Below are 24603 nucleotides of genomic sequence, written 5' to 3' on the forward strand. Positions count from 1 at the left end.
ACCTGGCTACTTGCCCAAGATCATGCAACTGGTCAGGGGCAGAGCTGTGTCTAGATTCATTCCGGTCTCTGACAACATTTCCTTACATTGCAAGGATTTGGTAGATTGGGGAAAAGTGAAGAAATCCTTCAGTTTACTCAATGCTGGGCAAATTCTTCAAACACTCAATAAACTGTAGCTAGTATTAGTTTGAGTGACTGGGTTGGAAGAAGTGAGCACACAAGATCCATGTTACAAGCTTAATGTTTTTTGATGGGCCAGGTAGGAAAGCCAAAGTTAGAATACATGGTAACTTTGATCTATAGGCATTTAGATCTCATACTCTGAAAGAAGTATGAATTTAGAAATGAATAGTCTTCACAAGCTGTTATGTTTGCACTGAACTGTAATTGTTGTTTTGTAAGTATTACCAAGGTTGTAAGAGAAGTTGACAGGATTGACTCTGAATGATGTTACCAGAATGGAGGGTACGTTCCAAGCTGGTAGATGAAGCCAGTGGGTGGGAAACACTTAAAAGGGAGACTCATGGGATGATTCTGGAAAGTAAGATCACATGTGCTGTGGAAGGATTAATGTCACAGAGTCGGTTAAGTCTTCTTAAATCCCACAGCTGCAAAAACATAAAATCCTACTCCAAGGTTGTTCCTTTTCTTGACACAGTATAATAACTCTCTGGATAGGACGTATCTCCCTGTCCTCATTTTTAATCTTTCTTTTTTCTTAGCAAAGTTATAGGGCAGGTTGTTAAATAGGTGGCTTATGATCAACTGGGGCCAGTTTGAAGAATGAAAGCTACTGAAAATTAGAATGTGCCTCATCAAAAAGAGTCCAACTGCCCCCATCACTGGAAGGTCAGACAGACTATTGCAGCGGAGGGCAGGGAGGGCCGTGTATTAGGTTACGTAAATTCTAATGCCTCTGTGATGCTTCAAGTCTATGATCCAAAATCAGAGAGAAAAAAATAGGAAAACTCTTTACTCTTCTGGAGTTTGACCTGGACTTGGGGAATAAAAAGAAAGCAGAAGAGACAGAAAAGTCATGATCTTTAACTCCCAAGGTCAGGGACTGAAGGAGACGCCCTTGGAACTGAACTCACTTCAATGATCTAATTGCTCCTAATTTTCTCCAGTCTATACTCCCACTCTCATAGTAAAGTTCAGTTTTTACTGAGTCATCTAAGGGTACTTGCCTGTGTGAATAGAGGAGGAAAGAGGGGAAAATGAAAAAGTGTAGGGTATACGGTGGGGGAGGCCACACCTCAGAGGAACTGGTCTTTAATTAGTAAATCCCTCTGCCCATCTAATCCCCTGGTAGTCGCATGCTTGGGAGATGACTCAGAGCATGAAAAGTGGAGCATGATAAGTCCCACTTTGGGTTGTTAGTTTCCTTTGTTAGTCTTGGATGATCACAGAAAACCTATGTGAGTAAAAGGTCATCTTAGGAGATGTTATTTTTATTCTGCCTTTGCATGGGATCTGCACAGCCGGTGCTCCACCAAACTTCCTGTGACAGTGACATGAGAGACTTTCGGCTATTTTAGATACACAAGTATGGCTAAAGTAAAAGTTGAAGGTCCTTACTTACCTTTCCAAGAGCGTGTTCACCATTTTTTCAAAAGTCTCATCACATCTCAAAAGTGGACTTGTGATTCCCCACTGTAGAGACTTACTGTATTCATTCAGGCCGAAGTACAACTTCTCCTCACAGCTCATGTCCTCCTGATTCAAAACAGAGCAAAATCCAGTGAGGAGAGGATACAATGTGTCTTGTTTCCTAGGGATGAGGAGAAATCCCTGCAATATATTATTTCCTGGAAGGTTAAAAAAATTGTGAACAAGTGATACTATCAAACTAAAAAGTTTCTGCACAGCAAAAGAAGCCTCAACAAAATGAAAAGGCAACCTATAGTATAGTTGAAATATTTACAAATCATATATCTGATAAGGGGTTATATCCAAAATATATTTTAAAAACTCACATAACTCAATAGCAAAAAACCCAAACAACCCAATTTAAAGACAGGCAGAGGAACTGAATAGACATTTTTCTAAAGAAGACATGCCCATGGTCAGTAGGTACATGAATAGGTGCTCAACACCGCTAATCATCAGGGCAATGCAAATCAGAATGAGGATCTAATGTATAACAACTTGGTGACCACTGTAGTGAAATATCACCTCACACTTGTTCATTTTTTTTTTTTTTAAGTAAGTGCTAGGCCCTATGTGGGGCTTGAACTCATGATCCCAAGATCAGGAGTCTCTTGCTCTACTGACTGACTGAGCCAGCCAGGCACCCCACCTCATACCTGTTGGAATAGTTGTTTATCAAGAAGAAAAAAGATAACAAATGTTGACAAGGGTGTGGAGGAAAGCAAACGCTCATGCTTTGTTGGTGGGAGTATAAGTTGGTACAGCCACCATGGGAAACAATATGGAGGTTCCTCAAATAAATTAAAAATTGAATCATTGATCAATAAATATCCACTTCTGGGTATTTACCCAAAGAAAATGAAAATAGGATATAGAAGAGATATATGCACTCCCATGTTCATTATTCACAATAGCCAGGATATGGAAGCAACTAAGTGTCTGTCAATGGATAAATGGATAAAAAAGATATAGTACGTATATGTATATGTCCACACAATGGAATATTATTCAGTCATGAGAAAGAAGGAAATCCTGACATTTGTAACAAATAGACCTTGAGAGCATAATGCTAAGTGAAATAAGTTAGAGAAAGACAAACACTGCATGGTTTCACTCAGATAAAGGATCTTAAAAAAAAAAAAAGTCAAACTCATTAAAGCAGAGAGTAGAATAGTGGTTGCCATGGGTGGGGAGGGGGGCGGGGGTAGGTGGGGGAAATAGGAAGAGGTTGGTAAAAGGGGTATAAACTTTTAGCTATAAAATGAATAAGGTCTGAGGGTCTAATGTATAATATAGTGACTATAGTTGTTAACACTATAATATATAATTGACATTTGCTAAGAGAGTAGAAATTAAATGTTCTTACTAAAAAATACACATATATTTATATGTATATATAAATATGTCAGATGATGGATGTATTAATTAACTAGAAGGGAGAAGTCCTTTCACAATGTATGTGTATATGTATATCAAATCATCACAATGTACACTTTAAATATCTTACAATTTTACAATTACAAAATGAATGAGATTTTACAAAAAAAGAGAGAGGAATAGGAAAATCAAGAAACAGATTCTTTTTTTTTTAATGTTTTTTTTAATTTATTTTTGAGACAGAGAGAGACAGAACATGAGCAGGGGAGGGACAGAGAGAGAGGGAGACACAGAATCTGAAGCAGGCTCCAGGCTCTGAGCTGACAGCACAGAGCCCAACGCGGGGCTCGAACTCATGGAGTGTGAGATCATGACCTGAGCTGAAGTTGGATGCTCAACCGACTGAGCCACCCAGGTGCCCCAAACAGATTCTTAAGTATAGAGAACAAACTGGTGGTTACTAGAGGGGAGGTGGGTGGGAGGATGGGTGAAATAGGTGATGGGGATTAAGGAGGGCACTTGTCGTGATAAACACCAGACGATGTATGTAAGTGTTAAATTACTACATACACCTGAAATTAATATAACACTGTATGTTAACTAAAAATGGAATTCAAATAAAACTTAAAGTAAAAAAATGAGATCTTGCCATTTGCAACAACATAGATGGACCCAGAAGCTATAATGCTAAGTGAAACAAATCAGAGAAAGACAAATGCCAAATGATTTCACTTACATGTAGAATCTAAAAAACAAAATAAATGAGCAAAGAAACAAAGAGACAAACAAAAACCCAAAACTGTTAAATATAGAGAGAATGAATGAATGAATGAATGAATGAATAAAGCAAACTGGTTTATTGCCACAGGGAAGGGGGATGGAAGGATGGATGAAGTAGATAAAAGGGATTAGGAAGTACAAACTTCCAGTTACAAAACAGAGAAGTCACTGAGATGAAAAGTACTGAATAGGGAATATAGCCAATAATGTTGTAATACTGCTGCTTGGTAACAGATGGTGACTACACTAATGGTAAGCAGTGAGTAATGTAAAGAATTGTTGAATCGTTATGTTGTACACCTGAAATTAACATAATACTGTATGTTAATTATAAATAAATTAAAAATAAATAAATAAACACGATAACCAATTGTTAAAATAAAATCAATATCTTATCATTTTATTTGTCAATTATACCTCAATAAAGCTGAAAAAACTGTATTTCATTATACAACCTGATATCAACTCCACAGTTATCTTGGGGACAGAAACCAAACTTCTTTTTCCCTTCAAATGAACTTAATATGTGGTTAATGTTGACCTGCTTTCTTAAGGCAGATGGTGACTTAACAGATGGTTTGTTTTCTCTTTGCTTTGTTCAGGCATGTTCTGAAGAATAGCATTTTTTATGTTGGTACAGTCACAGGTCAGACTTTTCCCTCATGAAGCAATTCTCTATACTGATACATATGCTATATATAGAACTCTCCGGAGATTAACAAACTCAAAAATCCTATTACAAAAAACTTAACTTTTCTGACGTTATCTAATGATGGTAATTCAGAAAATCTTACTCTTTTACAAAAAATATTTATTTAAAAATGGAATCTATGCTTTTCTGCCTTCATAAGCAGAATTCCCTGTATTTAATTTATCCCCCCTTCATGATGACTCAGTCATCACTGTGAAAATGAATAACTATTTTGGGATGTGACACAAAGATTCCCTCAGAGGATCCTGAGATGTATGACAAGATGTCCTTAAATGTAAATAGTCCCAGAATATTAAGCAAGCTTTTTGAGTTCATGCATCTGTGTTTTCTCAAACAATGGTTTTCTTTCCTCTTTTCTACATTAATTTTTCCCAGTCATTTCTCCTAGCTGCCGTGTGGCCCATGTGTTTTAGTCTCTATTTGTTATTTATTATGTATTGGTATTTTTCCTTTTTAAAAAATGTTTATTTTGAGAGAGAGAGAGCACGAGCAGGGGAGGGACAGAGAGAGAGAGAGAATCACAAAAAGGCTGCATGCTGTCAGCACAGAGCCTTACTCAGGGCTCAATCCCATGAACCGTGAGATTATGACATAAACTGAAATTAAGAGTCAGATGCTTAACTGACTGACCCACACAGGTGCCGCTGGCATTTTTCTTTAAACACCCACAAACTCATTTCATAAAGGTAATACAGCATCTTAAATATAATAAATATAATAAATTACAAATAAATTAAGCAGTCAGAAGAAGAAAAAGCAAGGGTAAGAGAAATAAGATTGGGCCAGGGATGAAGCTAGTGCTCTCAAAAATGCACATTTTGTTAGAAGTGGGCTACAAATTTGTTTCTGAGCTCTTTAGTAACCCAAACAGATAAGCAACTGTGTGATTCAAAAGGCCCAAAAGATAGAAAATAAAGCAATATTTAATTGACAGCTTTTAATTATTTTTTCGTGGCCCCCCAAACCAGTTATTCCTTCTTGTTGGAATAGGATCTTCAAGAGTAAAAATGCTTTATTAGAGGACCAGAGTATGTTCTTCGAAACAGCAGAGCCTTAAAACATACATTGAGCAGCCTCTGTTTTGGAGGCTTGAAAGCCATTTTGTTTATTTGTTTGCTTCCTTCCTTCTGGGTTCTTGGTTGAGTTCTGGATAATTGTGTCAAATGAGTCATTTCAGGATGAAAAGTCATTCATCTGCATTCTCTCCTTATCCGGCTGTTGGCACAGAGTCCGTGGAAAAGCTTTCTCCTCTGTGTTGTGGTCTTCACTTTCCTTCTCATTTTTGGTCCTGCTTCTTTGGGAAAATCTAAAATCCTACTCCAAGCCTGTTCTTGGAGCATTTTAATGCTCCATTTTAATGCTCCAAGTTAAAATGCAGCATTTTAACTTGCTGGATAGGATGCATCCACCTGTCCTCAGTGTAATTTCTTTCTTAGCAAAATTATGGGGTGGGTTATTAAACAGATGGCTTGTGATCAATTGGAGCCAGTATTTTATTAATCTACAAAGACTTTGTAGATCAAGAACTAGAGATACTAAAAATGGGAATTAGATGTGAAAACTTTCCCCAATCATTAAGTTTGCATTAAACTATAGCTCTAGTTTTGTATTATAAACCTTGTAATAGATGTCAATGGGACCACCCTTTTAAAATGTTACAAAACTCTGAATGATGTTATTCAAAAGAAACATGCATCCCAAGAATCACAAATCACAAATCATACTGAATCACTATGTCTTTTGGAAAAATGTCCCTTCTCCTGCAAAAAAAATAAAAATAAATATCCCTCCCCAAGTCCTGCCCTCCTAATGACCCTCATCCTGTAGCTCTCCCTGTCTTCTCCCTGCTATCGTTGCTTTTCCTCCAGCCAAATGCTCTGCTCTACAGACGCTGTTACCTGGAAGGTCACCAAAGACTCCTAAGGCCAAATCCAGTGGTGTGTGCCTGTCAGTCCTTGACCTCACTGCCCTTTTGGTAGTTCTCTTCATTGTCTATTTCAATGATTTTATCCACACCAGCTGCTTCTGTGATCATTGTTCTTTTTTTTTTTAAATATAATTTATTTATTTTTTAAATTTACATCCAAGTCAGTTAGCATATACTGCAACAATGATTTTAGGAGCAGATTTCTTAAGGCCCCTTACCCATTTAGCCCATCCCCCCTCCCACAACCCCTCCAGTAACCCTCTGTTTGTTCTCTATATTTAAGAGTCTCTTACGTTTTGTCCCCTTCTCTGTTTTTATATTATTTTTGCTTCCCTTCCCTTATGTTCATCTGTTTTGTCTCTTAAAGTTCTCATACAAGTGAAGTCATATGATACTTGTCTTTCTCTAATTTTGCTTAGCATTAATACCCTTTAGTTCCATCCATGTAGTTGCAAATGGCAAGATTTCATTCTTTTTGATTGCCGAGTAATGCTCCATCGTAGGTTCATATACTACATCTTTTTTATCCATTCATCTGTTGATGGACACTTGGGCTCTTTCCATATTTTGCCTATTGTCAATAGCAATGCTATAAATATTGGGGTGCACGTGCCCCTTCGAAATAGTACACCCGTATCCACTGGATAAATACCTAGTAGTGCAATTGCTGGGTCATAGGGTAGTTCTATTTTTAGTTTTTTGAGGAACCTCCATACTGGTTTCCAGAGTGGCTGCACCAGTTTGCATTCCCACCAGCAGTACAAAAGAGATCCTCTTTCTCCACATCCTCGCCAACATCTGTTGTTGCCTGAGTTGTTAATGCTAGCCATTCTGACAGGTGTGAGGTGGTATCTCATCATGGTTTTGATTTGTATTTCCCTGATGATGAGTGATGTTGAGCATTTTTTTGTGTCAGTTGGTCATCTGGATATCTTCTTTGGGAAAGTGTCTATTCATGTCTTTTGCCCACTTCTTCACTGGATTATTTGTTTTTTGGGTATTGAGTTTGATAAGTTCTTTATAGATTTTGGATACTAACCCTTTATCTGATATGTCTGCTTGCAAATATCTTCTCCCATTCTGTCGGTTGCCTTTTAGTTTTGCTGATTGTTTCCTTCGCTGTGCAGAAGCTTTTTATTTTGATGAGGTCTTAATAGTTCATTTTTGCTTTTGTTTCCCTTGCCTCCAGAGATAGGTTGAGTAAGAAGTTGCTGCGGCCAAGATCAAAGAGGTTTTTGCCTGCTTTCTCCTCAAGGATTTTGATGGTTTCCTGTCTTATGTTTAGGTCTTTCATCCATTTTGAGTTTATGTAAGAAAATGGTCCAAGTTCATTTTTCTGCATGTCGCTGTCCAGTTTTCCCAGCACCACTTGCTGAAGAAACTGTCTTTATTCCATTGGATATTCTTTCCTGCTTTATCAAAGATTAGTTGGCCATGTGTTTGTGGGTCCATTTCTGGGTTCTCTCTTCTGTTCCATTGATCTGAGTGTCTGTTTTTGTGCCAGTACCATACATGCTGATGATTTCAGCTTTGTAATACAGCTTAAAGTCCGGGATTGTGATGCCTCCAGCTTTGGTTTTCTTTTTTAAGATTGCTTTGGCTATTTGGGGTCTTTTCTGGTTCCATACAAATTTTAGGATTATTTGTTCTAGCTCTGTGAAGAATGCTGGTGTTATTTTGGTAGGGATTGCCGTGATCATTGTTCTTGACAAATATTCCAAAACTATGTCATAAAGCACCATAAAGTAGAAACTCCAAATGTGCATATGCAATAGTGCACTCATCTCAGCCTTAACTCATTCAAATTCCACCTCATCTGCTCTCCACAGATCACTGTTCCTCTTGAACTTTTTCTTCAACTAAAGGCATCACCTCAAAGACATCTCTGACTACTGCCTCTTCCCCAATAAAAAAATCCTAGGTGGGGCGCCTGGGTGGCTCAGTCAGGTAGGCAGTTAAGCATCTGGCTCTTGGGTTTGGCTCAGGTCATGATGTTCATGGGATTGAGCCCCAAGGGCCCCACACATTGACAGTGTGCAGCCTGCTTGGGATTCTCTCTCTCTCTGCCCCTCCCCCATTAGCAAGCACACACACACTCTCTTTCTCAAGATAAATAAACTAAAAAAAATCCTAAAAAATTGACCATTTCTCCCATACTTCTTCTTGCTAGGACCACTATGTATTTGTTAATTTTAATCTGAATGATCAGAAAAGTCAAATGACTGATCTCCCTATTTTTTAAAAAGTTTATTTATTTATTTTGAGAGAGAAAGTGCAAGCAGGAGAGGGGCAGAAAGAGAGGGAGAGAGAGAATCCCAAGCAGGCTCTGCACTGGCAGCTCACAGCCCAATGTGGGGCTTGAGCTCACAAACCGTGAGCTGAAGTCAGACACTTAGACTGAGCCACCCAGGCACCCCAACTGATCTATTTTTAATCACTTTGATTTGACTTCTATCATTAATGAAGTGCCTTAAATTGCAACCTCTCAGCATCTCCTAAAGCTGAACATATGTGTTCATTCCCACATATACACCTGACAAAAATACATACCTGTGTCTACTAAAAGGCATATGCTAGAATGTTTATAGCAGCACTATTTGAAATAAATGAATGGGATGGATAAATGAATTGTGGTGTTCTCCCAGTGTAATCCATATATGGCAATAAGAATGTTTTATGACTCATGCAAAATAGAGAAGAATTCACAAACAATGCTGAGTAAAAGAAGCTATATACAAAAGAATGCAAACTGCATGATTCCATTTATTTCAAGTTCAAAACTGGGCAAACTAAATGTAGGGTGGAAGAGGCCAGAAGAGTGTTACCCTTTGGTGGGCAATGCCTGTCTTCTGGGGGTAGTGGTAATGTTCTATTTTTTCATCTTGGGTGCTGATTCTAAAGGTGCTTTCAGTTTGTGAAAATTCATCAAGTTGTGCATTTACATTGTTAGTATAAAAGAAATACGTGCATTCTGATAATACAATTGACTCTTGAACAACGTAAGTTTGAACTGCATAGGTCCACTTACACAAGGTTTTGTTTTGTTTTGTTTTCTGCAAAAAGCTTTGTTTCCATGCCAAGCTTTGTTTCGGTGCAGGGCTTGGGGGAGGACTTCAGGGGGATTAAAAAGCTGCCTAGTGGCTGCAGGGAGAGGCTCAGGCAGAAGTCCTGACATCCAGTGGGATGCACATGGGTCCCTCAAAAGCCATTGAGCTCCAAAGGCTCTCAGCTATCATGTTTGAAAGTAAGCCTTTGGAAGAGATACTCATCCAGCCCAGCTTTGGGGGCCAGCCAGCCTGCAGAAGTGACTCAGGTGGTCATCCAAGTTTTTGATGGGTTTCACTTCTTCATCTAGGAAGTGGTTCTCCAGGAAGTCACAGAGATGGGGATTTGTGTGGGCAGAACCCAGAACATGCAGATCCAGAAGGGCCTGCTTCGGATTCTTTTCCAAGACCATGGCATCCAGTATTTTACCCTACTCATCTTGACAGGGCTTCTGCACATCCTGAAAAAGGGCATGGCTGCCATGCTGATTTTGTATCTTCAAGAGACTCTCAGCCCTCCAGAGCCACATGGTTGAGGTTGGAATAGAAGCTCAGAGAGATGTAGGTGTTGGAGCCCTGCAGATGAATGTTGGCCAGGCAGTTGAAGGCGGCCTCCACCTTAATGGAATCATTCTGACAAATCCAGGAGCTCATGGTTGATTGGCAATAAGGAAGGAGCTAAGCTCAAAAACTGGTCCTAGCTACTCCTGGAGCCAGAAGGCGGTAAGAAGATGGTTCTGGAGGTTGTGACTGGAAAAGAGGTTGGAGGGTGGGTGGAGGGTGGAAGAAGGGGCATCCCTGGGTCTGTTATGTCTAAACACTGTTGAAGCAAGAGAGATCTGCAAGACTGGCAGTCGCTCTGCCTATATGCAGATTCTTTACAGTATTGTGAATGTATTTTCTCTTCCTTACAACTTTCTTAATGTTTTCTTTTCTCTAGCTTACTTTATTGTAATAATACATTATATAATAATATGACATACAAAATAGGTGTTATGTTATCGGTAAGGCTTCTGGTCAACAGTAGCCCATTAGTAAAGTTTTGGGGGAGTCAAAATTATATGCGAATTTTCAACTGAGCAGGGGTGGGTCCTCCTGAACCCTGTGTTGTTCAAGGCTCAACCATATTTTTTTTAATTTTTTTTTAACGTTTATTTATTTTTGAGACAGAGAGAGACAGAGCATGAACGGGGGAGGGTCAGAGAGAGGGAGACACAGAATCTGAAACAGGCTCCAGGCTCTGAGCTGTCAGCACAGAGCTCGACACGGGGCTTGAACTCACGGACTGCGAGATCATGACCTGAGCCGAAGTCGGACGCTTAACTGACTGAGCCACCCAGGCACCCCAAGGCTCAACCATATTTTTAATAATACCATGCCCTTACAAGAAAATCATTAATGCCTTTGTAATAAGTGTAAACTTTTCCAGCCTGGGACTTCAAGCTTCCGTGTATATAGTCCCAAGTTTCTTTTCATCCTCCTAGTGTTTGCTGAAAAATCCCTGTTTCCTCCTCTGTGGTGCTGCCCGAGCTGTCTGCTCTCAGGAGAGCCCACACCTCAGTCTGTCTGCTCCTTCCTTCCTCTCTTGCAAGGCCCATCCACTGTGCTCTCTCCATGTCGCATTTTCTAATGCTCTTAAGTGGGTGGGACTTCTCCCTCATTTCAATCCCCAGAGCATTTTGATTTTTTAAAATTGTCTTATTCCAGGGGTGCCTGGGTGGCTCAGTTGGTTAAGCATCTGACTTCAGCTCAGGTCATTATCTCACAGTTCATGGCTTTGAGCCTGTGTTGGGCTATGTGCTGACAGCCCAGAGCCTGGAGCCCGCTTCAGATTGTGTCTCCCTCTCTCTCTGCCCGCCCCCCCCCCCCACTCATGCTCTGTCTCTCTTTGTCTTTCAAAAATAAATACACATTAAAAATTATTTTTTAATTTATAAAATTGTCTTCTTCCAGCTATTATTTTTGCAAATAAAAATTGTATATATTTAAGGTATACAATGTGGTATTTTTTCTTTTTTTGAAATTGAGACATAATTGACATGTAACACTGTATTAGTTTTCAGGGGTACAACAAAATGATTCTGTTTATATATAGGCATACCTTGGAGATTTGAGGGTTTGGATGCAGACCACCACAATAAACAGGCATTACAATCAAATGAGTCAAATGAATTTTTTGGTTTCCCTGTACATACGAAAGTTATGTTTACACTGTACTGTAGTCTATTAAGTGTACAATAGCATTATGTTTAAAAAACAATGTACATACCTTAATTAAAAGATACTTTATTGCTTAAAAATGCTAACCATCATCTGAACTTTCAGCAAATCATAATCTTTTTGCCGGTGGAGGGTCTTGCCTTGATTTTGATGGCTATTGACTGATTTGGTTGGTGGTTGTTGAAGGCTGGGGTGCCTGTGACAATTTCTTAACACAAGACAACAATGAAGCTTGCCACATTGAATGACTCTTCCTTTCATGAGTGACTTCTCTGTAGCAAGTGATGCTGTTTGATAGCATTTTGCCCCCAGTAGAACTTCTTTCAAAATTGGAGTCAATCCTCTCAAACCCTGCCACTGCTTTATCAACTAAGTTCATGTAATATTCTAAATCCTTTGTTGTCATTTCAACAATCTCCACAGCATCTTCACCAGGAGTAGTTTCCTTCTCAAGACACCACTTTCTTTGTTCACCCTTCAGAAGCAACTCCTCATCCATTCAATTTTTATCATGAGATTGCAACAATTCAGTCTCATCTTCAGGTTCTACTTTTAATTTTAGTTCACTTGCTATTTCCACCACATCTGCAGTGACTTCATCCACTGAAGTCTTGAACCCCTCAAAGTCATCCACAGGGGTTGTAATCAACTTCTTCCAAACTCCTGGTAATGGTGATATTTTGACCTCTTCCCATGAATCATGAATGTTCTTAATCACTTAGAATGGTGAATCCTTTCCAGAATGTTTTCAACTAACTTTGCCCATTTCCATCAGAGGAATCACTGTCTATGGCAGCCATAGCCTTATGAAATGTATTTTCCTAAATCATAAGAAGTTACTCCTTGACCCATGTGCTGCATAATGGATGTTGTGTTAGTAGTCATGAAAACCACATTCATCTTATTGTACATCTCCATCAGAGCTCTTAGGTTAGCATATACATTGTCAATGAGCAGTAATATATTGAAAGGAATCTTTTTTTTCTGGGCAGTAGGTCTCATCAGTGGGTTTAAAATATTCAATCAACCATGTTGTAAACAGATGTGCTGTCAACCAGGCTTTGTTGTTACATTTAGAGAACACAGACAAGAGTAGATTTAGCATAATTCTTCAGGGCCCTAGGATTTTCAGGATGCTCAATGAGCATTGGCTTCAACTTAAAGTCACCAGCTGCAGTAGCCCCTAACAAGACAGTCAGATTGTCCTTTGGAGCTTTGAAGGCAGTCATTGACTTCTCTCTAGCTATGAAAGACATAGAAGGCGTCTTCTTCCAATAGATGGCTGTTCCATCTACATTGAAAATTTGTTTCACGTAGCCACCTTCATTAATAATCTAGGTCTTTTGGATAACTTGCTGCAGCCTCTATATCAGCACTTGCTGCACTTTAATGTTATGCAGAAGGCATAAGCTTTCTTAAGCTTTATGATCTAACCTCTGGTAGTTTCCAATCTTTCTTCTGCAGCTTCCTTACCTCTCTCAGTCTTCCCAGAATTGAAGACAGTTAGGGCCTTGGTCTGGATTAGGCTTTGGTTTAAGGGAACGTGGTGGCTGATAGGATCTTCTATCTAGATCATTCAGATCTTCTCCATATCAGCAATAAGGTGTTTTACTTTCTTATTATTCATGTGTTCACTGGGTTAGCACTTTTTTTGAGAGAGAGAGAGAGAGAGAGCAAGAGAGAGTGTTGGGGAGGGGCAGAGGGAGAGGGAAAGAGAATCTTAAGCAGTCTCCATGTCCAGCACAGAGCCCAATGCAGGGCTCGATCTCACAACCCTGAGATTGCGACCTGAGCTGAAATCAAGTCGGATGCTTAACTGACTAAGCCTGCCAGGTGCCTTTTAATTTCCTTCAAGAACTTTTCTTTTATATTCATAACATGGCTGTTTGGAGCAAGAGGCCTAGCTTTCAGCCTGTCTCAGCTTTTGACTTGTCTTCCTCACTAAGCTTAATCATGTCTAGCTTTTGATTTAAAGTGAGAGATGTGCAACTCTTCCCATCACTTGAACACTTAGCGGCCATTGTAGGGTTATTGATTGGCCAAATTTCAATATTGGTGTGTATCCAGAAATAGGGAGGCCTAAGGAGAGGGAGAGAGAGGGGAATGGCCAGTTGGTGGAGCAGTTAGAACACACACACATTTATCGATTAAGTCCACGTTCTTACATAGGTGTGGTTTGTGGCACTGCAAAACAATTACAATAGTAACATCAAAGATCAGTGATTATAGATCAGCATAACAAATACAATAGTAATGAAAAAACTTTAAATATTGTGAGAATTACCAAATGTGACATAGAGACCCAAAGTGAGTAAATGCTGTTTGAAAAAATGGCACCAATAGACCTCCTTGATACAGGATTGCCACAAATCTTCATTTGTAAAAATAAAATATCTGCAAAGTACAATAAAGCAAAGCACAACAAAACAAGGTATGCCTATATATGTGTGCAATATACATATATATATTGCAAAATGATCACCACAGGAAGTCCAGTTAACATCCATCAGCACATATAGTTATAATTCTTTTTCTCTGGTGATGTGATCTTCTAAGGCCTTAGCAACTTTCAAATATACCATACAGTATTAACTATAGTCATCATGCTGTACATTACATCCCCAGGACTTACTTGTTATTATTTTTATATAATTTACTGTCAAATTGGCTTACATACAACACCCAGGGCTCATCCCAACAAGCACCCTCCTCAATGCCCATCACCCATTTTTCCCCTCTCCCCCATCCTCCCAATCCCTCTCAGTCTGTTCTCTGTATTTAAGAGTCTCTTGTGGTTTGCCTCCCTCCCTCTCTGTAACTATTTTTTCCCCCTTCCCTTCCCCCATGGTCTTCTGTTAAGTTTCTCAAGATCCACATATGAGTGACAACATATGATATCTGTCCTCTGACTGACATATTTCACTCAGCATCATACCTTCTAGTTCCATCCACATTGCTGCAAATGGCAGGATTTCATTCTTTCTCATTGCCAAGTAGTAGTCCATTGTATATATACACTACATCTTTATCCATTCATCAGTTGATGGACATTTAGGCTCTTTCCATAATTTGGCTATTGTTGAAGTCCTGCTATAAACATTGGGGTACAAGTGCCCCTATGCATCAGCACTCCTTTACTCCTTGGGTAAATTCCTAGTAGTGCTACTGTTGGATCATAGGGTAGTTCTATTTTTAATTTTTTGAGGATTAACTTATTTTATAACTGAACGTTTGTATCTTTTGATCCCATTCACCCATTTCATCCACCCCACCCCTGCCTCTGGCAATCACTGATCTCTTTTCTCTATGTATATCTTATTCTACTTTGGATAACAGTGACTTTGATATGTACTTTGCTTTTTCCTTTAAATGGTCAGTTCTCTTTGTGTTCTTGGAAAGATCTAACACAAGCCCAACAAGTGCTTAGTATTTTTTTAATTGAATTACTCTGCTTTTTCCAATTTTTCCTTTTTGAGGATGTTGGTTTCAGGATAATGAAAGGAGGCTAATGGTTAGGAGTTTCTTCCCTAATGTGTAAGGGTGAGGGTGTAAGGGTGTAAATTAGATTCAAGTTTGAAGTTTTTATCTTTTTTCTATGTTGATCTCAATTTCACAGTGATGATTTAAAAAATTTTTTTTTTTACTTTAGAGACAGAGAATGCAAGCAGTGGAGAGGGGCAAAGGGAGAGAGGGAGAGAATCCCAAGCAGACTCCACACTCAGAACAGAGCCTGACATGGGGCTCCATCTCATGACTCTGGTATCATGACATGAGCTGAAATCAAGAGTGTGATGCTCAACTGACTGAGCCACCCAGGCACCTCATAGGGATGATTTTTTTATGTGTGTATGTATGTGTGTGTGTGTGTGTGTGTGTGTGTGTGTGTTTTGAGAGCAAGCATGAGCAGGGGAGGGCAGAAGGGAGGGTGGGGGACAGAGGATCTGAAGCTGGGTCTGTGCTGATAGCATCAAGCCCAATGTGGGGCTCAAACCCACAAACTGCAAGATCATGACCTGAGCCAAAGTCAGATACTCAACCGACTGAGCTACTCAGGCACCCCTGAATAAATGTTATCCTTACTTAAGACATATCTGGCATCTTTTACTTAAACATGCTTATTTTAAAATATCCATTATGTTTAACATTTTTTCATTTTTAATTTTTTTTAAAGTTTATTTATTTTGAGATAGAAAGAGTGCACAAGTAAGGGAGGGGTAGAGAGAGAGGGAGAGAGAAAGAATCCCTAGCAGGCTCTGCATTGTCAGCACAGAGCCCAATGTGGGACTCAAACCCACGAACCATGAGACCATGATCTAAGCAGAAACCAAGGGTCAGACGCTCAACTGATTGAGCCACCCAGGTGTCCCCACCATGTTTAATATTTTTTAAACAAAGGATCCATTGCTTAATGGCTAATCTTCTTTGTTTTTTATGAAACACTTATTTCTTTTTTTTGGTAGTATGTTTGTCATGCATTGTATAGGTCATAGAAAATATTTTCCAGGTTTTAGGGACTGAAGCCAAAAAAAATATATAGTCTTGAATATATACAACCTTGAGATGGTGCTCAACATATTAAGTGCTATTGAGTAATTTAAAGTAACAGTATCATAATCTTATGTTTTAACCAGAAGACTGAGAACTGATTAAAAGAAAAAAAATCCAGTTGCTGGGGGAACATGAGCATGATTTATAGTCATACAGATCAATAAGACTTTAACATGACAGAAAAGCCATTCAAAAGGATAATAAATTTCCAAGTCTCAGATTGAAATTAATGGTTTAAAAGCACAAAGATAGTCCAGGCTATTGGTGACTGTATAAAATAACATCACATTTTGGAGGGGGGGAACTATATAGGATGGACAATTTTGTATCTGTATGATAACCTTAAAAAGAACAATATAATTAGATTTATTTTGGACACACTCATTAGTTTTTAGTCTTATAATAATTGTAATTACATGGAACTTTTAGGAGATAAAGCTTTATGTTAGTTAGAGTTTTGAACTCTTATGGTATTTTACAAATCCATGACCATATATTATTACAAGATTCTGCTCCCGGGGGAACTGAGAATAATGACTGTGCATAAGAGAGCAGAATAGAGACTCACCATATTGTCCAGCTGTATCCAGTGAACCTCATTGCTGGAGCTGATACGAGACTGTTGGGTCTGTAGTGTGTATGGGAATGAGCTAACCTGGAGCACCAGCAGGTTGAAAGCTTCCAGAACTTCTCTGCAGTTAATGACTCTATCAGCCAATCCATGACTAGGTTCACCATGTGACAAAGAGCCCGAAATGACACTGTAGAAATATTGAAAGTCACATTAATAATTTAACAGATTAGATTCAGAAACAGTCATCAAAATGGAGATAATGTTTTAGTTTTTATTTTTCTAGTTCTTTTTAACTGGGAGAAGGAGTAGAGGCAACCAACATTTAATTTGAAAGAGAAATAATTACACTCCTTCTTACCACTTTCAGACAGATTTCAAATATATTTTTTCCCCCTTTTTCAGTCTACCCCTGAAATACCTCCAAGTGTAACTCAGTTCTACAGGCCAAGGATATCTAAATCTGTAGCTGAGATGGATCACTTTGGTCTGAAAGCTCATCTAAATGAGTTTCTCCATCAAAACATGATGCTTGTAAGTGTGCAATAATTGTACCCCAGAGAGGCAAGGGATCCCCTCTATGTTAATGCTACTATTCTTCCTCCCTTGAGGATGTTAGACTATGAGGAGGTTACAAAGGGGCCTCCTACCCCTCAGTATGAACAAAATTTTTACATATAAATCATTTTCAATTATGTTCAATTTGAATGGACCAGGCTGTTATGCAGCCTCAAAACCACATATTTTTTTTTTTTTGTCAAAGAAATAATCTCAGTGCCCTGGGGAATTAAATATAGAGAGATCCAATACACATCCTCACAGCTATTACTCCAAACTTTCAAACATGAGGTATATCAGGTCACTGAGTTATTTCTGCTCATAGAACACTAGGAACAACTGAAGAGAATCTGGGCAAAGTCCTTCCTTCCTTCCTTCCTTCCTTCCTTCCTTCCTTCCTTCCTTCCTTCCTTCCTTCCCTCTCTCCTTCCTTCCTTTCTTCCTTCTCTCTCTCTCTCCCTCCCTCCTTCTTTCTTTCCTTCCTTCTCCCTTCTTTCCTTCTCTCCTTCCCTCCCTCCCTCTCTCTGCTTCTTTCTTCCCTTTTTTCTTTTTCTTTCTTTCTTTCTTTCTTTCTTTCTTTCTTTCTTTCTTTCTTTCTTTCTTTCTTTCTTTCTTTCTTTCTTTCTTCTAAAACTAACATCTTATTTATACCTACATATGGCTCTAGAGTTCAGATTGTGGAGCGCCAAATACATTCTGGCTTTTGAACAAGTGCTTTTGCAATTCTGATATTTCTACAACATACTACAAATCTTTCATATTCTCAACCTCAGTGTGTTCTGAAGAAAGGAAAAACTATAAACACTTGATGATGCTTGAAACTGCCTTTTAAACCCATAGGATCAAAGACATCCCTTAACAGATAATTACTGTAATTTGGTCAGGGGGCCAAACTGGCACCATCATGCCCCACTTACTCTTCTTTCACTGTAAGCCCACCTAAGAAATAGGATATTCTCTGTTTAAACCGGTAAATTGGGGAATGTTTCAGATATGCTCAGATTTCTAAATTATTTTTTAGAGATTATTTATTTATTTATTTATTTTTTTAGTAGTCTCTACACCCAACGTGGGGCTCAAACTCACAACCCTAAGATCAAGAGTCATATGCTCCTCTGACTGAGCCAGCCAGGCACTCTGCTCTGAAATCTTTAAGTGGCATCTTTACTGCTTAAAGTTATGTGGATAGAGAGAAAGGCATGGAAGAGGAGAAACATAGAGAAGAGGAAGGAGGAAAAAAAATGGTAAAGAACTGGGGAGGAGGAAGGACAGGGAAAGGAAAGCATATGGCCCTTCTTGGAGCTCATTAACCTCACTCTCCCTGCTGCTGCCCTTTCTCTGAGGCTGCTGAGTTCCACAATGCCCTGAAGACAGCTTTTTAATAGGGATTTTTAAAATGTTTATTTACTTTTGAGAGAGAGAGAGAGAGAGAGAGAGAGAGAGAGAGAGAGAGAGAGAACAAGTGGGGGAGGGGCACAGAGAATCCAAAGTGGGCTCTGAGCTGTCAGCATAGAGCCTGACGTGGGGCTTGAACTCACAAACAGTGAGATGATGACCTGAGCTGAAGTCAGTTGCTCAATTGACTGAGCTACCCAGGTGCCCCTTAATGGGGATTTATAAATTCATTCATAGTATAGTTAAAATGAAGTCAACACTAAATTGGTAGGGAAAGCTGAAAGAGCAGGGAAAGAGTAGGAATAAGTTACCAATAAGAAGATGCCAAGTGTTAGGGTCTCTGGGCTTTTCAGGAATTTTTTACAAAACCATTGCTGTGCTAGAAGAAACACTATATTTGCTCACTCTGAAGCAATCACCTCGTTAGTTCCACATGGGAGTTGTCATGAACTAGCACAAACAGTGTGTACGGGTTCTGTTTTACCCTTCTCATAAAAACTTCAAACTTGGTTTGAATCTCATTGTCTAGACGAACAACATATTTCTCTGCTCTTTGATAAGCTGTCCCATTTTCCTCCAGACCCAAGTCTACAAGGACACCTGCCAAGAAGAAAAAAAGAGTTTACCTTTTCACATACATATATATAAATGAGATAAACTAAAGTTCAATGTCAACTGATATACTGGGTAGTGGCTGTATACAGAAATTTATAGAGCAGATATTTTTTCATTTTGCATACTCCCCACCACAATTTTGATGAGGAAATATCAGATTCTCTCTTCTTTAGAACACCTTAGCCCACTCCTACATGTCACACAAAGGACAACATGCAATGATCTGATACATTAAGTAGAAGCAGTCGAATGTATGAGGCGTCTAATCAAATCCTATTTATAGTGAAGTGCTGCTGCTAATAGCTACTATAGGTCACTTAGAGCTACAGCTCTTAGCCAAATTAATATATTCACATAACCTTCTTTATCCCAAATTTAGCAATAAACATAATATTAAAAAAGGATAATAACATAAGATGTCCAAATATACCACAACTAGACTGTGGGCTCTTTTAGGTAGTATTTTACTCATTTTATACAGTGACAGTTTTGCACAGTATCTGAGTATGGGCAGTCTTCCATGAATGTTGGATTACATAACAAATTTATAAAATGAACTGAATTACCCAAGATTACTATCTTCTCAAAATGTTAGAAATAGAAACTTCAGTACTGTACCATTCTATCTGTCTATAATATAATTACTTCCACATTCAAACATCTAAATAGTTTGAGGCACATGAAGGTGTTATTGGGATAATCAATTAAAACAACCAATCTTCTTTGAAAATGAAAATGAAAATGAAAATTATGTGAGGTGAAGGATGTGTTAACTAACCTGATTGTGATACACATTTCACAATATATACAGGTATCAAGTTATCAAGGTGTGCACTGTATACCTTAAACTTACACAATGTTATATGGCAATTATTTCTCAATAAATCTGGGAGAAAGCCCCCCAAACCAAAGGCAACCCCCACCTCCACACACTTAGCTGCATGGTGGGAGGGCTTAAGCCCCCTGAGATGAGAGAGCCTTGTGACCCAAGACCATGGTCGGTCCTCCAACAAGGAGAAGGAACCAGAAGACTGATTTAGGGGTTAGATAAGCCACAGGGCCCTTGAGGACCAGCCTGGGCTCCAAGAGCTAGAGAATATATATTTAGCATCCAATATCAGCCATACCCACTAGCCACAACTATGTGAAAAAAAAATCAAAATTAAAAAGAAGAAACAAGTTAAATTAAAAGACTTTTATAAATTATGAGGACTTACTTTTGTTTATCTAGCTTTTCTTTTCAGATAGAATCAGCTCAATTAACAATTACATACAATTAGCATCTAGATGCTGTAATAGTAATAGCTCTAAATGGTATAAAAGAAAATAGGAAAAATGTTTTACCATATGAAAAATTCATCACACAAGATGAGGTGAGCAGAAAGTTCATTTTGTTTTTAAACATTTTTCATGAGAAGTCTTTACCCAGACATTGATTTCAATTTCCACCCACATGAAGCCAAATGTTATTGTGACTATATCCAAAAGCAATCAGTCAAATATTTAATGTGGTGAGTATTCTGATTTTTTTTTGAAAGTGGATTGCTTGCAAAATTCATTCAACATTCCATAGTGATTTATTGAGAATCCACTATGTATCAGGAACTATGTCAGGTATTGTGCTAGGTGTAGGGATACACAGAAGAACAAGACAAAGATCTTAACCTTATGGAGTTTATGATGGAGAGGACAGATAATTTTGACAGGTGTCATGATGGGAGACAAGTACCATGGGATGGAGGAGGTGAACAGAAAAATAGAGAGAAAACCTACTTAATTTCTAGGGGGTTTCTGTTATCTTATTTGTATAATAGGGAGAGGAGTGCCAGTTGAAAATTAGTCTGCATTTCCTAAGTTTATCCCTAGGAAATAAGCAGTGCAAGTTAATAGTAACTCAATATGAAAAGGTCATAAATAACTCATAAAGAATAAAAATATTCCTTATGGATAATTAAGAATTGACTATACTTCAAAACAAATGAATAAAGACCTTTGACAGGTCAATTTCATACATGCCCTAATGTAAAGACAAAGTTCCATGAATCTAAGAGATTCTCTTAGATATAACACATGTATTAGTTCATAACTATACAACCATCTGGCTCTGCAGTGGTGAATCTTGGTGGGGAGCAGGCACATCAGAGGTACTTGAGTTTTTAATTTCTAACTGGGCATTTTTAGTAAGGAATCCTTACCTTTAAAGTTTGTTTTAGACTTGCTTTTATTTTTAAGTTTTGTTTCTTTCCTGGTTATGAAAGTGATAGATAGTCATCTTGGAAAAACTGGAAAGTATAGAGATATATTAAAAAGAAAAATTTATCCATAATTCTTTAACTCAAAATAAGCTGTGAACATTTCTTTGCATTCCTTCCTGTGTCTTTTCCTATGCATACTGTGCTACCTAGAATTTTGTGATTGTATATTCTGATATTTTTCACTTGTAACTATAAAATAAGAAACAAAACTATCATTATTTACTAATAATATGTCTGTATAGAAAACACAAAATAATCCACAGATAAATAAATTAATAAGAATTTGATTAAAGTGATGGAGTCAGAATCACTTTATAAAAATTAGTTGCATTTCTATACATTAGCTGCAAACAGTTAAGAAATATATATATTTTTAAAAACATTTACAATAACATAAAAAATATTAAGTATCTAGAAATAGGTCTTATAAAAGGTATATAAGATCCTTATGAAGAAAGTGATGAAACTATTAATGACATTAAAGAAGACCTAAATAGAGCTATATCATAAAATATAGTTACAAATAAATTCTCAAATTTATCTAGAGATACAAAGTAATTCCAATAAAAATTCTAACAGTTTTTTTACCTTGAAAAATTATTTTAAAAATGTATATGGCAGAATCAAGACAGTCCTAAAGTAGAAAAGGTGGGAGAGATTTCCCTTCCCAGAGACTAAGAACTATAGAGCTGTATTAATAAGACAAAGTGGTTTTGGCACAGGGATAGACCCCAGAAAGAGACCCCCATACATATGGAAACTTGCTTCATAATAAAACTTGCATTGCAGATCAGTGGTAAAAGCACGGGATCTTTAATAATTGGTGAAGAACCAAGAAATTATATTGAATCTTACCTTACCTAATATGCAAAAAAAAAAAAAAAAAGTCAAGTGGATTAAAAACTTAAATGTAAAAGACAAAATTCTAAAACTTAAAAAAAATTTTTTTAAATGTTTATTTTAGAGAGAGACAGAGAGAGACAGAATGTGAGAGGTGGAGAGGCAGAGAGAGGAGACACAGAATCTGAAGCAGGCTCCAGGCTCTGAGCTGACAGCACAGAGCCTGATGGGGGGGATCAAACTCACAACTGCGAGATCGTGACCTGAGCTGAAGTCAGACGCTTAACTGACTGAGCCACCCAGGCGCCCCTGAACTCTGAAACTTTTAAATGACAACACAGAGAAAACTGTATGAACTCATAGAGGACTTCTTAAGCACAAACCCCAGAGGATAGACAAATTAAACTTAAGAACTTCTCTTCATCAAAGACATTACAAATAAAACGACAAGACTCCTAAATCCATAAGTATTACTAATGAAGAATTTGTATTCAGAATACATACATTACTCCTACACACCCAAGAGAAAATGAGCAAAAATATTTAATAAATACTTCCTAAAAGAAAAAATCCAGAGGCTATTCAAAATATGAAAAGATATTCAACTTCATTAGTGATAAGAAAAATACAAATTAAAACCATAATGAAATGGAATAATATTAAATTAGTTAAAAATTTTAAAACAATGTAAGTGTAAGAAAGAAGTTGATGGAAGAAAATCACATGTATCTCCTCCTTTCTGCAAAAGAAATGCAGAGGATAGACCAGAAACTAAAGAGATTGATTTCTTATAGGTGAGTAAGTGGAAAAGAGGCAGAAAGGAGAATGGGAACAGCGTAGGTATCAGAAGGGACAAACACTTCTCTGAATATACCATTTTGTATAGTTTTGGCTCTTAGAACCATAGCAGTAAACAAAATCAACCAAGGATAAGGGCAGGGGGCGCAGAGATAGGCAAAATGGAACCCAAACAGTTACAAATGAAACCTAACATAGCCACACTGAAGGGGATGAGGATGAAAAGAACAAACATAAGTAAAGCAAATCAGTGTTTTGGCTGGATACTACAATACTAAAGACTCAAAAACTTTAGTTAGCAAATCTGTTTCTCACAGGAGTGTGGGTTAGCAATTGTATAACTGCTAGAAAAAAAATCAAAGAAGTAAATATATTGTAGATAATGAGAACTAGGTTTACCCCATCAGAGAAAGAAGTTACAAATAAAGAAAGAGGAAAGACTAAAATGAACCCTGTGGTGTCCATATTTCAGTACAAACTTGTATTTTAAAATATAGATATAGAGGTAGACACAGAAATAAAGAAGTGTGTGTGTGTGTGTGTGTGTGTGTGTGTGTGTGTGTGCACGCGCACATAGGTTAATAAACATACATTTCCTACCTCTGTCTGCTGAGTAAGTCCAGGGACAATGACACCCCAGTAACAATAAGCACACTTAGCCTGGATTTTGCTTTCTAAATAGCATTCTTCAATAAGAGGATTCAGAGAGTTCCTCGGAGAAGAGTTTAACTTAAGGTTTGGGGCAAGGAAATTAAAAATAACTTTGGAAGATCTGTGGTTCCAAAAAATAAGTATACAAAAAGGGATCATAACATATTAAATGAACACTAGCAATGAAGCCACATTAATTATAACAAAAAGACACTCTGATGGGGAATGCTGATAAGGGAGATGCCTTGCATATGTGGGGGCTAGGAGTATGGGAAATCTCTGTACCTTCCCTTCAATTTGGCTGTGAACCTAAACCTGTTTAAAAACATAGTCTTTAAAAAAAGACAAAAAGACAAAAAAAAAAAAAAAAAAAAAGACACGAGTGCCTAGCCAACAGGGTTCCCAGTGACCAAAGCTAGAAAACTTGGGACCAAAATAAATAATGATAGTATTGGAAATGACCCATAGAATAAAATAAATGTTCACAAATCCTTGCTGCTTTAAATAAAATTTGAGGAAGAGCTCCTTACAAAAGGACTCAATAAATAAATCCCACTAATAAGTGTAGGAAAAATGGTAGAAATGCAAAATCATCATTATGCAAATACCACAATAAGCTGCATGTAGAATCCACTGATGGATGCTAAAATTCATGATTGA

At 37.9% G+C, this 24603-nt stretch overlaps 1 protein-coding gene and 1 pseudogene across 9 annotated transcripts in view; both read right to left on the reverse strand.

Annotated features, from left to right (window-relative positions):
- The window catches only part of GREB1L (GREB1 like retinoic acid receptor coactivator), a 280943-nt gene that overhangs the window by 34050 nt on the left and 222290 nt on the right, over positions 1-24603 (reverse strand). For all 9 annotated transcript variants that reach the window (XM_058692548.1, XM_058692547.1, XM_058692546.1 and 6 more), the window contains 3 exons: positions 19204-19384; positions 16829-17021; positions 1585-1718 (listed from right to left, as the gene is read on the reverse strand). In XM_058692548.1, the coding sequence (XP_058548531.1) occupies positions 1585-1718; positions 16829-17021; positions 19204-19384 (508 nt within the window). The remainder of the gene's footprint in view (positions 1-1584; positions 1719-16828; positions 17022-19203; positions 19385-24603) is intronic.
- Positions 9559-10602, reverse strand: LOC131490304 (ferritin light chain-like; annotated as a pseudogene).

The sequence above is a fragment of the Neofelis nebulosa genome, chromosome 11 (assembly GCF_028018385.1).
Source record: "Neofelis nebulosa isolate mNeoNeb1 chromosome 11, mNeoNeb1.pri, whole genome shotgun sequence".
Taxonomy (NCBI): domain Eukaryota; kingdom Metazoa; phylum Chordata; class Mammalia; order Carnivora; family Felidae; genus Neofelis; species Neofelis nebulosa.